The 21,038-nt window shown below is 39.6% G+C and overlaps 3 protein-coding genes across 3 annotated transcripts in view; 1 reads left to right on the top strand and 2 right to left on the bottom strand.

The window, feature by feature from the left end:
- The window catches only part of LOC107668795 (protein phosphatase 1A-like), a 12,972-nt gene extending 8,462 nt beyond the window's left edge, over positions 1-4,510 (bottom strand). Inside the window, exon 1 of the mRNA XM_016460783.1 lies at positions 4,171-4,510. The gene's annotated coding sequence lies outside the window, so the exon portion shown is untranslated. The remainder of the gene's footprint in view (positions 1-4,170) is intronic.
- Positions 4,511-5,223: 713 nt separating this feature from the next.
- dhrs7 (dehydrogenase/reductase (SDR family) member 7) lies at positions 5,224-9,545 on the top strand. The gene is made up of 7 exons (XM_016460775.1): positions 5,224-5,533; positions 6,399-6,551; positions 6,768-6,874; positions 7,673-7,912; positions 8,025-8,147; positions 8,935-9,150; positions 9,239-9,545. Exons 1-7 carry the CDS (start codon positions 5,401-5,403, stop codon positions 9,284-9,286), a joined length of 1,020 nt encoding a protein of 339 aa, XP_016316261.1. The 5' UTR covers positions 5,224-5,400; the 3' UTR covers positions 9,287-9,545.
- Positions 9,546-9,602: 57 nt separating this feature from the next.
- On the bottom strand, positions 9,603-20,731 carry pcnx4 (pecanex 4). The gene is made up of 11 exons (XM_016460770.1): positions 20,622-20,731; positions 17,587-18,380; positions 16,192-16,374; positions 15,510-16,030; positions 14,787-14,887; positions 14,546-14,665; positions 14,092-14,452; positions 12,838-12,941; positions 11,592-12,739; positions 11,301-11,487; positions 9,603-10,480 (listed from the first exon to the last, which is right to left on the bottom strand). Exons 2-11 carry the CDS (start codon positions 18,288-18,290, stop codon positions 10,229-10,231), a joined length of 3,681 nt encoding a protein of 1,226 aa, XP_016316256.1. The 5' UTR covers positions 18,291-18,380; positions 20,622-20,731; the 3' UTR covers positions 9,603-10,228.
- Positions 20,732-21,038: the final 307 nt, after the last annotated feature.

The raw sequence follows: 21,038 nt of genomic DNA, 5'->3' as shown, positions 1-21,038 counted from the left end.
TAGAAGCCACTCTCGCACTGTGTAATGACAGCAGACCCTTCTCAGCCGCTCCAGCAATGGACGCAACCCGGAAAACTATCGGCATGGATTTTTGCTGATAACCGGCAATCAACTCAATCAACTATCGGTGCCGATTAATCGGCAAAACCGATACATCGGTCGACCTCTAGTCATCGCAGCATCCGCAGCATCCAGTGTAGACAGCATCGCTGATTATAATGGGTTCAATACTGTCATTTGTCGCGCCGCTCGCGTCCGGTGTAGACACGGTGTTGCCTTCCTCTCTTCTAACCCATAATACAGCGTACGTCCCGTGGCACCTAAGCGTCACGCATGCCTGAAAGAAGAAAGTCATATACACCTAGGATGGCTCGAGGGTGAGTAAAACACAGGCTAATTTTCATTTTTGGGTGAATTAACCCTTTAAGATCTCTCGGTCTGTTTACACTCTGGTTGATGCCTGTGACCCAGGACTCCAGACTCACTCTTCCCACTGGTCGTTCTTTTGTGACTAACTTTGTCAGTTGGTCGCACGGGAACACGTTTTTTTTTTTTTTTTTATGCTACAACATGGGATTAATCAATGCATGCTAATGAACTTTTATCATAGTTTATAGTTATATGGAAACGAAAGTGGTTAACATTCAACCTGTTCTTTTCATCAGTAGTATTATTTGTGATTTGAATTTTGTGAACGGGAGTTCCTCTTTTGCTGTGTTATAAGCCGCCAGCTTCAGATGCTTTCACGATTTCACGAATTCACGATCTTGTCATGTTTTACAATAAAAGATAATTGTCTGTTTTGCTTACATCTACACACCTTTCACTTTTTAAGTTAAGTAATTAAAAAGCACAACAACAATAAAACAGTAAGATACAATGACAAACTAGCTTACATTTTTATTAACAAAAATGAATAAGATGAGGCATGGCATACACCACATGCTGTATTATATACAAATAAATAAATAAAAGAGAGCCTCCATAGCATAACGTGAGGTAAACAGCAAAGATAAGCTTTTCAAAATGAAAAGAAAAAGAAAAAGAAAACTAAACTTGCTGTCGGTGACAGTGCTTGCATGTTTTTTCCCCACAAGAATACCAACATGTTCACCTTCTCTGGTTTAAGAACTTTTTACTTTTACTTTACTTCAGCGTGAAAGCCATCCATTGTTTCCTCAATATTCGCGTCATTTTTGTTGCGAGCACCTGCTAACGTGGCAAGTATAAAAAAAACAGGCTCTACACTCGAAGCGCTGCGCATTTCAAACGAGTTACCGTTTGATGTTTCTCACATGCAACAGAAATGGCAGCGCTTATGAGTTGAACAACACGATAGTCGCGCCAGTGCGACCGCACACAAAATTTAGTCACACAGGCAGAAAAAATGGTCGAAGTCTGGAGTCCTGCCGTGACCATACAGAAAACGCTGCTACTCCTGCCTGCCCCAGATGACACTTCACCAGTCCGAACTAGACGCAGTTGTCACAGAACATGCCACAGACAAAGTGAGATAACTTAATATTAAAAATCACGGCCATCAATCGCGGTGCCACGGAACACGCGCTGTTACGGATTAAAAGAGAGGAATAAAATTTAATGTAATGTGGTAAACAAGTGTAGAATTTGCTTACTCGGCGTGCAGAGTGAGATGTGCGACGCACCTGCAATGCTTAGGTGCTGGGAGACACGCAATCGTTTATAGTAGAAGAATAAAGTATGGTAGCAAATAGGTAAAAGTGTAGAATTGCACTGTCTGCTTATGTGCATCAATCGGAGTGTAAAACAGTGAGAGATGTTGAGGCAGGTGAAAAGCGTTTGGTTAATGGGGAATATTGACCTATTGTGCGTCTTGTTGCCGAGCCCCGCCTTGATATAATGACTGACAGGTTGGGGGCGTGATTGGCTCGGAATGCATTTTCAAATCCACATTTGGCCCTGTCCCAAATGGCACCCTAAATCCTCACGGTCTTCCTCAGAGTCCGCACTTTCGTGACGTAATACCGCTTTGACTGTCGGGTAGAAGTCTGCTGCGGAGCTCGCACCAGTGCGGGCTCGGCAGAAGTGCGTATTGAGGGCGCATTACGGCCACAAAGGGGGCGCTCACGAGCACCCTTCTGAATGCTAAAATGACAAATGGGACACCCTACGGTCTTGTGGACTTAACGGACACGCAAACGCAGCGGCCATTGTAAGTCCGTAAGACCGTAAGTGCACATGAAGTGTTCCATTTGGGACAGGGCCATTATGACTTAAACTACATTATCGCGGGGTATTTAATGAAAATGCAAATTGAAACGTCTTAAGTGTAAGTGTCAATGAATTTAAGAAAAATAAAAGACATTTAAATCACCATTTTGCTGCACATTTGGCTCAGAATGCATTTTGAAATTCACACTGCATTTTGCTACAATTATCACGCAGTATCACGATGAAAATGCAATCTCAAGAGTCCTACCCGTAAGTCTAAACGCATTTAGGAAAAATGGCATTTAAATTATACGTAATTCCGCTTTGACTGTCGGGTAGAAGTCTGCTGCGGAGCTCGCACCAGTGCGGGCTCGGCAGAAGTGCGTATTGAGGGCGCATTACGGCCACAAAGGGGGCGCTCACGAGCACCCTTCTGAATGCTAAAATGACAAATGGGACACCCTACGGTCTTGTGGACTTAACGGACACGCAAACGCAGCGGCCATTGTAAGTCCGTAAGACCGTAAGTGCACATGAAGTGTTCCATTTGGGACAGGGCCATTATGACTTAAACTACATTATCGCGGGGTATTTAATGAAAATGCAAATTGAAACGTCTTAAGTGTAAGTGTCACTTTGAGATCAACACCCCCTAGTGGTGAACCATTGGAGTTGCGAAACAGTGTGACGTAACAAAGCTTCGTTTGTCAAAATCACGTGACCTGGCTATGAACTGGTTTGATACGTGCTCCGAAACACTGATTCGAAACAAAAGATTCACAAATGTTTCGAAGCTTCGTGAAGCAGTGTTTCGAATGCGCCCATCACTAGTGTCAATGCATTTAAGAAAAATAAAAGACATTTAAATCACCATTTTTGCTACCATTTTGCTGCACATTTGGCTCAGAATGCATTTTGAAATTCACACTGCATTTTGCTACAATTATCACGCAGTATCACGATGAAAATGCAATCTCAAGAGTCCTACCCGTAAGTCTAAACGCATTTAGGAAAAATGGCATTTAAATTATAATTTTGCTACAGTTTTTGCTTGGACATGTTAAACCTATCTAATCATTTTGGGTAATACAACTTCATCTTAATTTTGTAACTTATAAAGCGTTAAAATATGTTTTTAATTTACATATTAAAACGAGTGTAGAAAATGGCTAATGTAAATTACATAATTGAATTTTCATTTTACAATAAATGTTGCACATATGTATGGGAAAATGTAAATTTAAATACAGAAATACATTGTCATTTTACATATTGCATTATCATTTTGCATATTACATTTCAAAATGAATTTTGCTAACCATATGCTTCCATAAAGTACAGATGCCACTCACATCTATCACTGCGCACTCGGAACACAAAACCAGTGCAATTTAAACTCCAGCTTTGACCCCACTACATTTGACAGGTAAACTCTCTATAAATCTGATCTAGCTGCAGATTACAGAGTACATTCACACTTCACAGTCAGATATCAGCAATCAATGCTCTTTGCCCTTGTTAGTGCTGAACAGCAGTGAACTGAAAGTCTGCGCTTGCAGACCTGCCGCATGTTCACGCGCCTCTATTCCACATTACGTCATGGTGTCGCGAGCCTGTTAGCACGCTAGCTTTATGCTAATACTAACGTTTGGGTCCCTTCAGTTTGACTGAAACGTTTAGACAAAGTGAAATAAGCTAGTGAATGTAATCGGGAAAGAGAATGAGCCAAGAGCCCGGCAGATACTCACGGCTACGGTTTAAGGTCAGACAATCTAGTAAGCTAAATGCTAACGAGAGGCCAAATGAAGCCTCGGGCTCGGGTTGTCAGACCTGCGGCCCTCAGCGCACCATGCGACGTCCACATGCGACAGGTCAGCACGCCGAGCTCAAACAACACCCGCCTCCTACTCCCTTAGCCTACATGCTAACAAGCTAGCTCTGCCATTCGCATAGGCATATTACAAAAGCACAGAAACTTACCCACTAAAAATAAGTCCTGGGGAGTTCTGTTGTGGAGAAGCTAAAAACCAGATAAAAGAGAAGGACGAAAAGAAAGCGAGAGACTGAGCGCGGCGGTGGTGAGAGAGAGACAGTCTGGCGGGTTGTTTTGCTCTGCATTCAGTCTGTGAAAGAGCGGATCACCCTTGTCTGTTTAAACCAGGGATGCATCATTCCCATTTATTCTGCGTCCTGAATGTGTAAAGTGTCGGGTTTGACCGCTATTTTGGTCCGCTTCGTTCGGGACCGAATCTCTGCACACCAGCAGCAGCGCAGGACCCGGATGTGGATTCAGCAGGGCTGCGCACTTAAAAGAATGACATCATCATCATCATCATCATCATCATCTCTTCATCAACATCATCCCTCCATCTGTACATCATTCTGTCATCACCATCGCATCCTTCTCTAGCAATCGTGCATTCATCAAAATCATCATCCCTCTGTACTTTTACCACTATGCCTCCATCACCAGTCCTGCATCCTTCACCTCTCAAGCACTGGACATTTTTTAAATCTAACATGACTGAACAAAAAGCCCCTTTTATACACACTTAAATGGATTTCAATATGTTAGGTGGAAAATAGAAATGAGAACAGATGAACAGGTGTCAAACTATATAGTTCAAGCTGCCTAATGCAATTATTTCTAATACCCTATGAATAAAATGTCTAACAAACATTTTTCAATGCAAAACGACATTTGATTTAATAAATGTCTAAGAGCTCCACGTTTATTTATATCTATCTATCTATCTACATATCCATCTATCTATCTATCTATCTATCTATCTGTCTGTCTGTCTGTCTGTCTACTGTTGTAGCCTATTCAAATCCATCTGAATACAAAACCAGCGGAATATAAATAATATGGAATATAAATAGTAAATAATATAAGGCTGCTGTAGCCTATAGCTTTGTACTCTTCGAGTGGACAGATATTGGCTATAGATAGATAGATAGGTTAAAAATAAAGGTAAAACAGTGTATTCCATTAAAACAGAAGATTAACCCGGAAGGCTTTGACTCGTGCTGTAGGTCCTGCCGGGTCGTTGGCTGAACTGAGCAGGGTTGGTTCAGAAGCAGCAGCTACAGCATGTTGTAACACAGACGGATCTGTCAAGCGCAGCTTGCGCAAGATTTACCAGCGCATTCAGCCACTATTCTGTAAAATAGCTACTTTTTGCGACGTTTCTCGGCGTTTATACAGAAATGTTGGATATATGCTGGCTGTGTGTGATTCTCGCAGGGAGCGCAGTTTATTTACTAACGCAGTTTATACGCTTCATCTTCGCAGACGCTGATCTGACTTTATTATGGGCGGCGAGGTTCGGCAACAGCCCAGGTAATATGAATTAGAATCGCTTATAGACATATACATGTATACACAGAAATATGTTTGCAATCTAAAATCAACCAACACCTGGCTTCTTATGCAACAAAGTGTGACACATTCCTGCAAGGTTATGGAATTTGCACTCTGTCGTTAACTATGACTGTTAAGTGCTCTAACAAGCTAGTGTAGTGTAGAGGTCACCATGGCAGTATGCGACAGGTACAGTATAGTAAAGTATAACGTTTTTTTATATAAGTAAAGTATAAAGTCTGCATGAATCATGGTTATAATCAAAGACTATAGAATACCTGTTACAGCTGATGCCATTATCAGTGTCTTTATATATACACAAATGTTGGGTTTTCATGTTTTATGAGGACTTTCCATAGAGAAAAATATAGAGAAAAAAAATATGATTAATAAGCTGCTAAATGTCCCCTGAAAAACACCTCGCACCATAACAAGCATCTTGTAGCTGTAGTTGCACACAAGCCAGGTTTTAATATCAAATTAAATGTAGAACTGTCAGCGCACTGTTACCATGAACCATTTGAGAAGGCACAATTATATCCCAGCATATTACAAATGTATTCATTTAGCTTGAGATTGCATAATACAATGTATTATTTTTTAATCTGATATAATCTGATATTAAACTCTTACAAAGATGCACTTCACCTTATACATATAAACACCATATACTGTAAAACTTCATTTTTCTTAGACTGACCCATATACTGGAGTTCATACTGCTCTGTTGAGCATTACTTCCATTGCTATACCTTTATACACTTTTAAAAAATAATTATTAATGAAATAATATATAGTGTGATGGTGTAGAATTGTATTAATTAATTCATTTTTCATTTTATAGAGTCAAAGTTGAGAGGCAAAGTGGTATGGATTACCGGAGCCTCGAGTGGCATTGGGGAGGAGTTGTCCTATCAGCTCGCGGCCCTCGGTGCTCGGCTTGTGCTGTCTGCCCGCAGGGAGAATGAGCTGGAGAGGGTAAAGCGCACATGTTTAGGTATGAACAGTCCTGAGAAACATTTGAGAGACAGGAGAAACACATAAAACCCCAATTAAGTACACTGTAATTCATGTCTCCTCCCTCAGAGCTGCAGAATGACCCTGAATGTGTATACTCAAGTATCTTTGCTGTCAATACTTTACAACTATGTACTAAAAGCATCCACACCATGACCTACTGACACAAAATACACTCTTTCTCTCCTTCTGTTAGAGCGCTTCTCTCTAAAGGATGAGGATATTCTTGTCCTTCCACTTGATTTGTTGGACCGTGGATCACATCAAGAAAAAACTGCTGCAGCTCTGAAGCACTTTGGTGATGTAAATGACATCTGGATTTCATGTCCAATCTTCAGCGTGTTTCTGTGATTGTTTCTTCTATTTCAGAAACATTGCTGACACCAAAAAGTGTAATTTTCAGAATACTGATTTTGATTGAATTTTCCTAGTATTAACACCTAAGAATTAAAGTATGCACTGGTTAAAGGAAAAGTTCACCCAAAAATGAACATTAGCTGAAAATGTACTCACCCTCAGGCCATCCAAGATATAGATGAGTTTGTTTCTTCATCTGAACAGATTTGGAGAAATTTAGCATGACATCACTTGCTCACCAGTGAATCCTCTGCAGTGAATGTGTTCTGTCCAAACAGCTGATAAAAACATCACAATAATCCACACAACTCCAGTGTATCAATTAATGTCTTGTAAAGCGAAAAGCTGTATGTTTGTAACTCATCTACATCTTGGATGGGTAAATATTCAGCAAATTTTTGGGTGAACTATTCAACATAAAATGCACCAGTAAGCCCAGGATCATACATTACATGACAATGAAACATGCAAACTTTAGACATTTGCAGAGACAAGTGTGTAGAAAACAGTAAATAATCATCTGAAAAATGAAATCATCTAGCTAGCATTTCGTAGCATAATATTTCAACATGAATTTCTCTGTTGACATTGGAACAGCTGCAACAGACTATCAATGCCATTTTGTTTCTTTATACTATACTTCATCAGAGTGTCAAGCAATTTAGAATGATTAGAATGGTCAGAGATATTACGTGGGAATAATTCCTCTAAAATGTCTTAATTTTTGTGTGTCTGCATTTTCAGATAGATGTGTTGATAAACAACGGAGGCCGGACGCAGCGTTCGCTGTGCACAGAGGCTGATGTGGATGTGTACCAGGCACTTATGGAGCTCAACTACCTTGGCACTGTATCTATCACTAAGCAGGTGCTGCCCCACATGATCCGCCGTGGTAGTGGTATCATAGCCACCATCAGCAGCGTTGCAGGCTTTGTAGGGGTGCCCCTGGCAACGGGCTATGCTGCGAGCAAGCATGCGGTGCAGGTGAGAGCAAACTGACAGAATTCCCTGAGAATCTGCCTACACGTATGCAGCATTGTCTGGTAAAAATAGTCAAAAAAGATAAAAAAGCTCCTGGTTTGTTGTGTTTCTCCAGGGTTTCTTTAACTCTCTGAGGACAGAACTCACTGATTATCCGAACATCACCATCAGTACCATTTGTCCCGGACCTGTAATATCAAGCATCGTTCAGAATGCATTCACCGAGGAGCTCAGCAAAGTATTTGCACCAGTTGTTTTTTTGTTTGTTTGTTTTGTTTTGGTAAAATAAAAGAAAAATTAGATGAAAAACTTAAACTAAACAATTTTTTACTGAATTATGTTTAAATGTGAAGTTTGCCATTTCTGCGCTACTAGTGTCACCTAGCGGAATTACAAAAAAGCATATTTTCAAACGCAATCCTTTGCAGAACCACCTTAACACACTTAATATTATTCTTATCATCATTACGAAATCTTACTACTTTATCTGTGGCTTGACAGTAAAGAGCTAAAAACTTGACTTTAACAATGTTGAGAAGAAACTCTGCGAGTTCGGCGTCTCGATTAAAATCCAGCCATTCCTGGAAATTCCTCCATTGTGTAAAACAACCACGAGTGTTTACCCATGTTTTACCCCGTTGTCTGCATATTTTAGCAAGTCTTCGAATTTTGGCTTGCACTTCTATAACCGAAACTTAATTTCTTTGCCCATATAACAAGAAGTCATCTCAACACCCAACACCCTCTGGTTCAGTCTGCTACAGTAGCCACGCCCCAAACACTCGCAATTGGTTGAGCGGGAACTAGATTGACAGATAAACCCATGAATGTCATAGTAGCCAATGAACAACAAATGGGGTTAAAACCAATATATTTAATAGCTAATTCAAAATATTAATAAAAACTATAACAGTATATAATACTTAACAATTATCTGCACTTGGGCTCATTGATCAGTGATCATTATATCAAAATACTTTTGCATTTGCTTAGCTAAAAAGTACTTTTTTTTTTGTTCTCTTTAGCCTGTGGCCACAGCTGGTGATCAGACACATAAGATGTCTACAGAGCGCTGTGTTCAACTCACCCTGGTAGGTCTGGCCAACCGTGTGAAAGAGATGTGGATCGCCGAGCAGCCCTTTCTACTCTTCTGCTATTTGTGGCAGTACATTCCCACTCTGGCCTGGTACTTGACTAACATTCTGGGTAAAAAACGTGTGCAGAACTTCAAAGCTGGACTGGTGAGTAGTGGGTGTAAACAGATACCTGAACTGGTTTATTTATGCTACAATAGCAGTAATATCTTTTCTGAATCATCTTATTTTCTAGGATGCAGACTCTGCATATTTCAGCAAGCCTAAGGTCAAGACAACTTGAAAATCTAATTTCAGGAAACACTGATTTGTGAATTCCTTACCAGAAGGACCCGGGAAAGTCACCCAGACATTTCACTGTCATTAAATAAATATGAAAACACCTTATATTTTGCTTGCTGTATCAATAGCAAGAAGACAAATTGTACATTCTTTAAAAAAATGCATGGGCAGATGATTTGTTTTCTTTGTGTTTTCTGTATTAAAATGTTGTACATCAGTTATAAATAGGATTTAATATTCTAACATTTTAAGTTTGTGTGAACAAAAAAGACAGTAAAGTATTTATACAAAACATTTGTATTACTTCTATACATACAATTACACAACCATATAAAGACTGAGCTCAAATAGGATGAACAAAGGTGCCATAGCCAATTTACCTTCATATTTATAACACCAGGTGGTCACATGAATAAAAAAAATATTATTCATAACCACGGAATATAGTAACCAAGGCACATCCTTGAGATCTGACAAACAGGTTCTTTAAAAGAGCAACGGTTTTCCTGTTTCTCCTTTTTAGGGCTCTTGACGGATGCTTAACAAGAAAGTGAAAAAATACAAAAATAAAATGAAATAAAAATGTGAAATGGTAGCAATGTGAGGTGAGATTCAGTCAAGGACACCCAAGGGTTCATTGTTGAGAAAATAGAGCACACTTTCCAGAGAACAAATTTAAACCGGGCTCTGTGTCTCAATGAGTTTGGAGAGGATTTTGCACATTTACTAACTGCTGACATTCATAAATTCATGCATTTCTTTCAAAAGTCAAATGTGACTAAAACTAACAATTTTCTTCATACTTTCAATAAAATATTTTACCATACTCTGAATGAAGAAGAAATGAAATGCAGAAACTTCTGACACTGAAATTCATGTGCTGGTAGCATCCCTGTGTGTCATGATCTCTGAAGCGGTGTGGGTAAACAAATGAAGGAGATTATCATAAGCAGCGTAAATGGATGGGTGGGGATGAATAGATGGGGTATCCCAGAGGTGGATCAGCTGCTTGGACAGTTAGGTTCCTCAGCATCACAGGATGTGCCTGAATGCTGTAGCGCTCCTCGTCGTCATTAGTGGCATATAGTAGCTCCCATGACAGGTTGGCCCACTGGCCCCTCACACCCTCCTCATTCAAAACTCCCACCTGGACTAGATTCTCCTGCAGGGACAACACACGGCTCGTATATGTCCCCTATGAAAAACAGAAAATATTACGAAACCATAAGTGATCATTCGGCTTTTTTTGTTAAATTAAATTTATAAACTCAAGGGAAATAAGAATGCATGAAAAAGAGTAGGTGTAGACCAATTTAAATTCTTGTCAATACAGACAAGCTGATAATTCATGTAATGGCCAATATTAAAATTCTATAAATTTTATATGAATTTAAAAAAATAATAAAATCATTTGTCAAATGCTTAATGTGAATTTAAGCATCTTAACCACAAATGTATGGTATAAAAAAATGGATATTAATTTTAAGATTTCCTTAAAAATTACATTTAACTGTGTTATTAAATTGTAATTATATTAATAGAATTACAATTATAATTGAGCATTTGATTATGGCAAAAATAATCTGAATGAAATGGGGGAAAAGAAGCATGTACAATTAAGTATCCAATATCGAGTGATGCCAATAAAAAAAATATAACAAATATATGGTTCAGAATAGTCTCAAAATAATACAGTGTACTAACATATGCAAGAAGTCATTTGTCTGTATGTAGTAAAATTTGAATTCCAACACAACATTACACAATCACAAGCCAATTTATGTGGAGCATGATTTTGGACCAATGAGATATCATTGTAGGCGGGGCCTATTTAGCAGAAATAGAGCATCAAAATGTCCTTACATACTTCATGGCTAGTTATGGTAAAAACTCATATATATATATATATATATATATATATATATACTCAGAAGAGATGCTTTATATTGTTTCACAACTAGATACGAGACAGTGTTCGGTAGCAATGGTTACATTCCAGTAAATGTGGTGTTTACCATGGTGAGATCGTGTCCGAGAGAGAATAGGAAGGGCTTCTCTTGTGCAACATTGTCTTGCCAACTGCGGTCTGTTACCAGGCCAATGAACCAATTCTCATGGTAATCCTGCAAAGTTGTGTAGAGCTCATCCAGACTCTCTACCGGACCAAGAGATGCCTGGTCTACCAAGAGTTTTACACTGTACCTGCACACACAGAATAATACAACACCTGTCACATATTAAATAAACGAGAAAATCTAGGCCATTTTTTGAAGGAAAACGTGTGCTGAATCTTGCTTGTCTGTTACCTGAAAGCCCTGAGTGTGAGCTGTTGCAGCTCTTTATTGGCTCGGAGCCACTCGAGTCCCTCAGTCCAGGGGCCGTCCCCACAGTACAGCCTGAACAGCAGATTGGGGCTGAACACCTGAGCATCTGCCCCCAGTGCCACACAGCACGATAGCATCACCTGGGTATAAAGCTCCCGCAGGGCACGGTCCTCCTGCAAACCCAGTGTCACCTGCTCAAAGTCTCCCTCCCCGAAACTCTCCAGCACCAGCTGGGACAAACAAAAGCAGAACCAAGCCTCTGGGAAGCAGGGTCGCAGAACCTGGAGTTTGGAGGAAGCCAACTGGGCGGTCCGCCATTCTGGAGGCAGAGAGAAGAGCTCTGAGTGAGGGCTTGTGAAGTGGAGAGGCTGGGAGTTTCTCAGGACAGTAGTTGAAGTGAGTGAAGGGATGTTATCTTTCCCTTTATCTACAATGGGCAGGCCGAGCCCCAAACCCAGACCCAGAGGTCTAAGGCTGGGGAGAGAAGACAGAGCCATGCTCTCGTACAGGCTGTGGATTTCTACAGAACCTGGAAGAGACACTCCAAACCCTACCTCGGTCTGTCCATCATCTGTCCGTACCATCATTCTTATAGGCCGCCGTATGGGGACTGGACCAAACAGATCATCCTCATCGGACCAATCCGCAAAGGATGAGAGGCTGTAGCTGTCTTGCCCCCTCAAGTGAGAGGATGAGAAGGACTCAGGGCGAATTTGAGAGTCCACGGCAACTTTAACCACAGCCGGACCTGGCTCCAAGGGCACGGCAAGCTGAGAGCTTTGTGACTTGCGCCCAGAGGTCTGTAGTGAATGACCTTTTGTTCGCTGAGCACCACGTGTCAATTCCTGTACACAGTAACGCAATAAAAGCCATACAAATGTTTTAAGGAAGTCAGAGTTGAGCTGACGCAGGTGGTCAGGGGAGTCAATGATTCCTGTTAGAACGTTCTGGGCGTCAGAGTAAACCCTGACGGGCAACACAGAGCAGGGTGTCAGAACGTTACCCCAGTGAGGGTTTAATAGTCGGAAACACTGGCCAGGCCGCTCTACATGATCAAACGCTCCTTCAAAAACCTCATCCACACGCCGAGCCTCCACTGTGTGGCATGATGTCTCCTGTAGTTCCAAACCCTGCAGTGAAACATGACAGGTAATGAGAAATAACACACAAAGGAGAATCATAAAACTGGTGTTCTGTAGACAGAGCAAAGGCAAGAAAGCAAGTATACCTTAATGTTAACAGTGCAATAGCCGTAGCCCCTTTCTAGAACAGAGATCCAAAGAAGACGACCCTGGAAGCGGCCAAGGTAATGAGACCCTGGAGAACAGGAACCTGCATCCAGGTGAAAAAAAATAAAATCAAAAAGTTTATAGAAACTTCAGTTTGAAGTGTCGCATGGATATTAGATAAAATGTAACTAATTCATTGCTATTTTTACAAGTTATTATTTAAAGCTGCAGTCCGCAACTTTTTTTGTGTTCAAAATTTACAAAAATTAATATAAGCGAGTACATCATGAATCCATTTTCTAAACCGTGTTTTTGGCTTGTCCTGAATCACTACAGTCCACCTATAATAAGTGTTTATATTCGGACTATTTCAGACTGGTACTGGTGGAACGGCTGTGGAGTAGCCCAGTACCTGCGTGATTCATCATAGACATAAACAGAGAGAAGTAGCTCCAGCTACAATGTTCTTCCACAAGATGCACGCAGTTCTGTTTATTAACCGCTAGAGCACCAAAAGTTATGGACTACAGCTTTAATAATGTTCCTTAACCTGTACATTACAGCAATAATAAAAACAAACAATAAAGGCCATCGGCTTCTAAATCCACTTTCTGTAATGCCTATACAATGGCTTTTATGTCATGTATGTCATTATCTTAAATTGGCAGCTTTTCTTAGCAAATATTTACATTTACACTACTATTTAAGTTTGGGGTTGGTAAATTGTTTTTTTTTTATCTATTTGTAAGAAGTCTCCTATGTTCAGTAATATTGTGAAATATTGTGAATTTAAATGGCTGATTTCTGCATTGTAATATACTTTAAAATGCTAATTTTTCTTGTGATGGCAAAGCTGAATTTTCAGCAGTCATTACTCCAGTCTTCAGTCACATGATCCTTCAGAAATCATTCTTATATACTGATTCAAATAACATTTCTTATTATTAGTAATCTTAAAAACAGTTGTGCTGCTTAATGTTTTTGTGGAAACCATGATAAATTTTTTTGAATTCTTTTTAATGAATAGAAAATTCAAAAGAACATTTCATTTTTTTTGGGTGGGAGTAATGTAAACTGTCACTTTGGGCCAATTTAATGCATCCTTTAATCCAAAGTGACTTAAAACACCCATGACTTTGGCATTGTTAGCGCTATGCTCTACTGTTTGAGCTAGAGGAACATTCCAAAAATATGATTCTGAGCTGAGACTGTGCTAGAGATCAGCAATATGTTTCTCAGTTGGTCTCACTCACCAAATGCACCACTAGCAAATGCAGGTCTGATAGCAGATGCAAGTCTTTTGCAGAGCTGCTGGTAATATACAGAATCTGGGCAAGGGCAGGCAGTGCCTGGGGTGCCCGGCCACGAGCGCAGCGGCCTGGGGAATCCCACCAGGAACACCGGTAGTGTGAAGAGAGGAAGGAGAGGGGCAGATAGAAGGGCAGAAAGAGCCACAACACCTAGCAAAACTGGGAACAGAGCAGCATTGAGTGCTAGCAGAGTTCCCGCCGACTGACGACGCTGTTTACTCTCCGTCCAGGACGTGATCAACACCGTAAGAGCAAAACTCAGCTTACATACAAACTGAGATACACGATTCACAACTAGAGAGACCTGCCAGAAAAGGGGATGGATAAGAAAAGTGTTATTATACAAATATCCCTGCAATTTTATTACAGTAAATGCATTTAGTTAGGTTTGGCTCACCAGTATCAGCTGCACTGTAGTGCCCAAATCATTCCAGCGTGCGACTCTGTGCCCCCCTGCTAGTCTGATGATCACCACCAACACCATCTGCAGCAAAGCAGCCTCAGAGCTCTGCCACACCTGCCGAACAAAGGCCAAAGAGTCAGGGGCCAAAGATCAAGGGGGTATTTTGGTGAAAGAGTGCAGTTCATGTCTATACGACCATATTGCTTCAAGAAGGTGTAACAATAAACTTACGTACCATCCTGAATGCCCGTGTGAAGCCAATGGCGAGAGAGGCCGTGTGCACTTTCTCTAGAGATTCATCCACAGACAAAAACGCAATCATCGCCAGCGGACTCACTGTGAAGTCAAATACGAAAATTCACATTAAATGCACATAACAGAATTATGCGCTGGCAGAGATGCACCAATTTAAAAGTTCTCATCAGTACTGATAAACCAATGAAATATATATGTATATACATACTAATTTTATACACTCATTTTTTATAATATGAATTCTATACATTGTCAAAATAAAAAAAGCAATAAAAACTAAAATCCATAATTCGAAATTCTACAAAATTTAACACTCACAACATTTCAATGTACAGTATGTTATTAATTTTGAGACTTGATAAACAGTAGTATTAAATTATTAAGTAATATTTTATTTTTAATTATTATAAAGCATTTTTTAAAGATGAAGTTTCAGTGAATGTTAAATGATAAAAAAATGACACTTATATTTTTAGGTGCATGCACAATTACATATTTATTGTAAAATTCCCAAAACTGACAAATAGCGATACATTTAAAAAACTGTGATAATCAAACAAATAACCAATGTAGCATTGATATATATCATGCATCCATGTGTGTTATCAATGCCAAGTCAACATCTCCCTGCAACAGACTATACAGATAAACAGAAAGACAAAGGATTGTTTCTTTAGTTGGTACAGTGCAAGCATCTCCTCACCGAGGTTCAATAGGATCCTCCGGATGATCCCTGCGACACGCAGACCTCGGGTCTTCTGCCTGAAAGCCTGGGCAGTCGTGACCCGTTTGGGATACAGTGGGTTGAGCATGGCACCTCCCAGCACACACGCCCCCTGGAGCTCTCTCAGCAGACGAGTGAGAAGAAACAGAGCTATAAGGATCCAGCCGACCACCTCATGTGGGCTTGGGGCTACAATAGAAGACTCCCAGTGCTCTATAGAATTCACACCCAACGTTAGATTCCTTGAGTTGATGAAGTAAAGCTGATGAAGGAGTCCAGCCTCAGTCAAAGCTCCTATAATGAACATCAGGGAAAGAGGAAGTCCCCACCAGCCCAGACCCAAGGTCGGAGATGTGCCCTTCACCAGCACCAGCAGCTGGGTCAGGTCCTGGCTGAGGAGGTAACCCATTGCAACAGTGAACAGAACCACACCCAATGAGGAGGGAATGAAGAAGGTACAGATGGCAACACACACAGATGACAGAAGCATCACCAAGAGCCTGGAAAAAAAGAAAAACAGAAGATCATAGTTAAAGGGACCGCACACTTGACTTTTATACAATAGAAGTCTGATTAAAGAGTGAAAGCCTTCACCAGAAAGGACTGCAATGTAGACCAAACTTAGTTAGTCTGTTTATATGAGATCAGATTTATTGCTCACCTGATGTTGGTGGACATGGCTGACCCACCCAGGCCGTGCACTAAGGTCTGTTCCATGGCCCAGAGCAAAAGAGCGTCCAGCGGCGAGAGCATTCCCAGAGCCCAAAGCACTGGCAGAACCACAAACAATACATGAAGCACCTGAGCTGCTACTTGCAATTCTACCACACCAGAACCTGAAAACCTGAGAGGAGAGAGAGAGAGACTGAGATCCAGGAGAATAATACGTCAGGCTCAGCAATGACTCTTGACATTCATACTCATACAATCCTCATAAGATTAGGTTATATAACAACAGTCTCAAAGAAAACACTCAAATAAATCTCAGCATTTACATTTATTTAGCAGATGCTTTTGTCCAAAGCGACTTACTGAGGAACAAGACAAGCAATTTCTCTAAGAGCCATTAATATTTGCAGTACACAATGCCAAATTTCAAGTATAAGCTCATAACACTCAGCATATGAATCAATGACAAGATGCTCAATTTTTTTTGTCTGGAATCTATTAATTTACGCAAAGAAACAATAAAAATATAATTCATACATACAATGAATTAAATACACCTCTTCTATGTCTGAGCATTTTTTTAATTTCAGAATAAATATTGATTTTAATATTTCCTGAGAGGCATAAAGATCGTCATGAAATGGAAAACCTTATAAAAAGAACAAATCTTGAAAAAAAAAGTATTATGTAGTTTGGGAAATTATTTCTCTGGAAAATACAGGTTTGATATACACTATCATTCACTCGGTGTATTAAATGCCGCTCCATCTGAAAGCACGTGATGGAGATTTACTATCAATCACAGAACCGGCTTTACTGACGAGATGCGCATGATAATGGCATGCGATTAATCGTGCAGCCCTAGTTTTCATTCATCATTAAATCCTGAAAAAAGCATCACAGATTCCCCCCCAAAAAATGTCATTTTTAAAATTTGTATTAGTATTAGATTTAGATAGTATTGTATTAGAGCCTATGATCAAACAAAATGTTTATATTTATGTTTGTATATAATAGTTTTATAAATTTCCCCAAATTTCCAATTAATTCCCAAAAATTCCTGTAAATTCCCATAAATTCCTGGTAAGTTTCAAACTACCAGGAATTTTACCGGAAATTTTTCACCCCTTTGCAACCCTATTTACAACAGCTGCTATTTTTAAATGTTATTAAATGTAACTTTATCTTGAAAATTGTGAACAGATTGCCTCCAAAAAAACAAAACAAAAAAACAAAAACACAACATGAATACAAAGAATACATTTCTAAGACGTGTTTTAAAATAGATTTTTTCAAAAGGTTGTTTCCCTTTCTTTATCATGGACAGACTTCTTTGTCATTGACCTATATGCTGTCAGGGAGTAGTGGTGAATTGTGGGATTTGTACCTTAGAGCCAGGTCCACGGTAATGAAGGCGAGTATGTAGAGCAGTCTGGTGAGCGGCGTGATCTCGTATGTGTCCTGCGGCTGAAATGTGGCTGTTTCTGTAGCCGTGTTGACGATGAGCGAATACTCCCCAATACAGACAGTCACCCAGCTCAGGGCAAACAAAGGCATGACAGCTCCCAGTCCTGCACCCGTGTGCCCATACAGGCCGCTCAGTCTGTCTGGCAGCAGGTACCATGTGGACAACCCACATAGTGCTCCAGCAAGAAAGGTGTGCAAAACTACATTACCCATAAACTTCTTCCCAGGCACCACAAAATGTACCGTCTCAGGAGCCACACAGTGAGTAAACTCCACCTCCTCCTCATCTGCAAGAATGTTATTGGCAGCAGGCAGCCTTTGTACCACTACGGTCCTGTGTGCCATACACCGTGCCAGTCCCTGAAGGGTGGCACCAACACTCAGCATGAGCACACTGGAAACAACACCTGCAAAGGCTTCATCCAGCACCCTCAGCTGGTACAGGAGGGTCCCGATGCCTCCCAACAGCCATGGTGTCAGAAATAACACCAGCTGGTGCACATAGACATACAGCGGGGCGCAGTAGCCGAGTTTCAGCCTCGGTCCCCCCAAGACAGTCTGCGGGAAACGCTTCCAGAAGAACTCCTGCTTGTAATCGTTGAGCAGGGGCACATCAGGCCCCATGATGATGAACGCAGCACGGGAGGGACAGACTCGGTCATCTCCTCCCAGCTGCTCTGGAACACACACACATGCCCCGCTGACAGTGATTCACTGGAACACACAAACACAAACAATAATACAATTTACACTAATATTTCATAGGGCATAGATGGAGTAGCGGTGTATTGCATGTATTTAACATTTAATGACTAGAATAATATATATTAAAAAAAAATGTATAAAATAATGTAAAAAATATTTTCTATAATATTATTATCTTCATTTGGGAGTTTTTTTTTTTTAGCAAATATGCATATATGCAAATAATTCAATTAATTAATCAGTATTTCATGTAATTAATCAATTTAAATGGAATTAAATGAAAATGTTAATGGAAGTAGGGCTGTCGCGATTTGTCGATTTTATTCGACTATTCGATGTTTAAAAATCCTCGACTTCATTTTGCTTGCGTCGACTAACCGGCAAAATACCGGAAGTGGCGCATTTCACAGACGAGAATGTATAAAACACATTATTAGTCTGTTTTCCAATATATTAAACCCATTTAAAAATCATAAGCATAATTGTGAATTCACAAACGCTACGATTTAATTAAATAATTATATGCGATGCAGTTCTAATACAGTATATGTGCTTTAATTATTTACATGCGTGTAGGTTAAGTACGTGCGTCACACAGTGGCTCCGTTCACAGTAGTTCCACAGGAACTGTTATCATTTACACGTGTGGAGCGTCTCAAACTCCATCTCTGCATGTTGTTGTGAGTTTGGGTTTATTATAACGCTCATCTGGGAACGCAACATGCGCCATTTCATCAGATTTGTAAGGTAAATAATTTATAAATTACGCAAACACAGGAGAATACATCGTGGTTTAAAAATAAAAGCTCAAACCCTCACTCTGAGTTTACACGTTTTGATGTCCACATATTCATTTAAAGGGGTCATATGATGCTGCTAAAAAGAACATTATGTTGTGTATTTGGTGTAATGAAATGTGTTTATGCGGTTTAAAGTAAAAAAAAAAACACATTATTTTCCACATACTGTACATTATTGGGTCGATTTTTACAAAGCTCATCGTTCTGAAAAAGCGAGGTGTGCTGTGATTGGCCAGCTATCCAATGTGTTGTGATTGGCTGAATAAATTTCGGCCAATTTTTTTCTGTATATTTTAATTACAATAAATATCTTTAAAGAGCATTTTCTCAAAATATTATTTACTCATGCACTGAGCCTGAAATCTCCACTTACATAAACCAAACTTTCCAGTTTTATTCCTATCTATATTCTGAAGTTTCTTACAGAGGGGTTTGCTCATATATCATTCAAATGTTTCATGTAAAAAAAAAAAAAAAGATGGTGACATTTTTTTCTGGCTGCTGACAACATTTTCTGATTTATGGAGTGATAAAAAAAGAGATATCCAAAATCCCATCTGTAAAAACTTTTAGGCCAACTCTAATATGCCAACAATATGAAACAAGAATTTTGAATCTGGGATCAAGATATCAGCTGTGGAAATGTATGAAAGTTTATGTATATTTAATTAGAGAATGAATAATTTGCATACTAAATGCACTATTTCAGTAAAATACAAAAAAAAAATAATAATAAAAATTATATATGTATGTATGTGTGTCTTGTAATTAATCAACTGGGGAAGTAACTTACCCAGGTAGGTATTAGTTACCAAGTTACAATTATTTTATATTATTATTTTTTTTAACCATACTCGCGTGGTAAAAATAAATAAATAAATAACCACAGGTTTTATAACCTCAGAGCATCTGTGTATTTTTACATCTGATACCCAGTTTACCTGTTTGATGTTACCCGAGCAAAATAAGCAGAGATGATTATAGCCAAAATAAACACACAGCATAAAAACAGGTTGATTGTTGCGGAGTCAATCAGCCTCAAACCAGTGACTTCACGGGTTTATCCTGTGAATTACGTGCTCTTATCCTTTGATTTGTGGCTATAATCCTCAGATTTACGTTTTTTAATGCAGTCTTGTTGATTTGTATCCTGTGATCTGTTCACATGCTAACACTGCAGCTATGACAACAAGAGACAAACATTAACGTGACAACCGGTGTACAGACCATTATAATAACCAAACACACAGCTCTTATATCATATGACATTATAATATCGTCTTGGTTTCTTCCAAACACAGCAGATAAAGGACAAAGGCGAGAAAGCGGCTATAAACTGGTTAGCGCGGCTAGCGTTAGCTGCTCCTGTTTAGGCGTAAAGTCGGTTTATTTTTCCACATGGCAAAAAAAGAAATAGAAACAGCCTTCTTTTGTTTTTAACAACACATACCTTTAAATGAGAAAGGCTGGAGAGGTGTTAGAAGGGTGAGTATATGGTTTGTGTGGGGATTAAACGAACCCGCTATCCATCATCGCTTCTGCTAATGCTGCAGTTGGGCATCACGGCCTGAAGGGCGGCGCTACACGACACACGTGTTTACGTACAGACATTTATTTTTCCTCACAGAATTAGCCATGAAAATATAAAATGGCAAAACTGCAAATGGTATGCTGGCAAAACTATTAACAAGGTCATTCTTGTTGTGCAGGAGCCTTTTGAAAAAATAATATACTTGTGTTGTAATTTAAAGAGGTATTAATATTGCAAATGCTCAAGCTCTGGCATTTATATTTGACTGTTTGCACAATGTGAAGAATATTAACTTTAATTATCAATTTAATTAAACATTTAATTAAAAAAAAAACA

The sequence above is a fragment of the Sinocyclocheilus anshuiensis genome, unplaced genomic scaffold (assembly GCF_001515605.1).
Source record: "Sinocyclocheilus anshuiensis isolate Anshui unplaced genomic scaffold, SAMN03320099.WGS_v1.1 scaffold72, whole genome shotgun sequence".
NCBI lineage: Eukaryota > Metazoa > Chordata > Actinopteri > Cypriniformes > Cyprinidae > Sinocyclocheilus > Sinocyclocheilus anshuiensis.
This window is presented reverse-complemented; position numbering and strand designations above follow the sequence as displayed.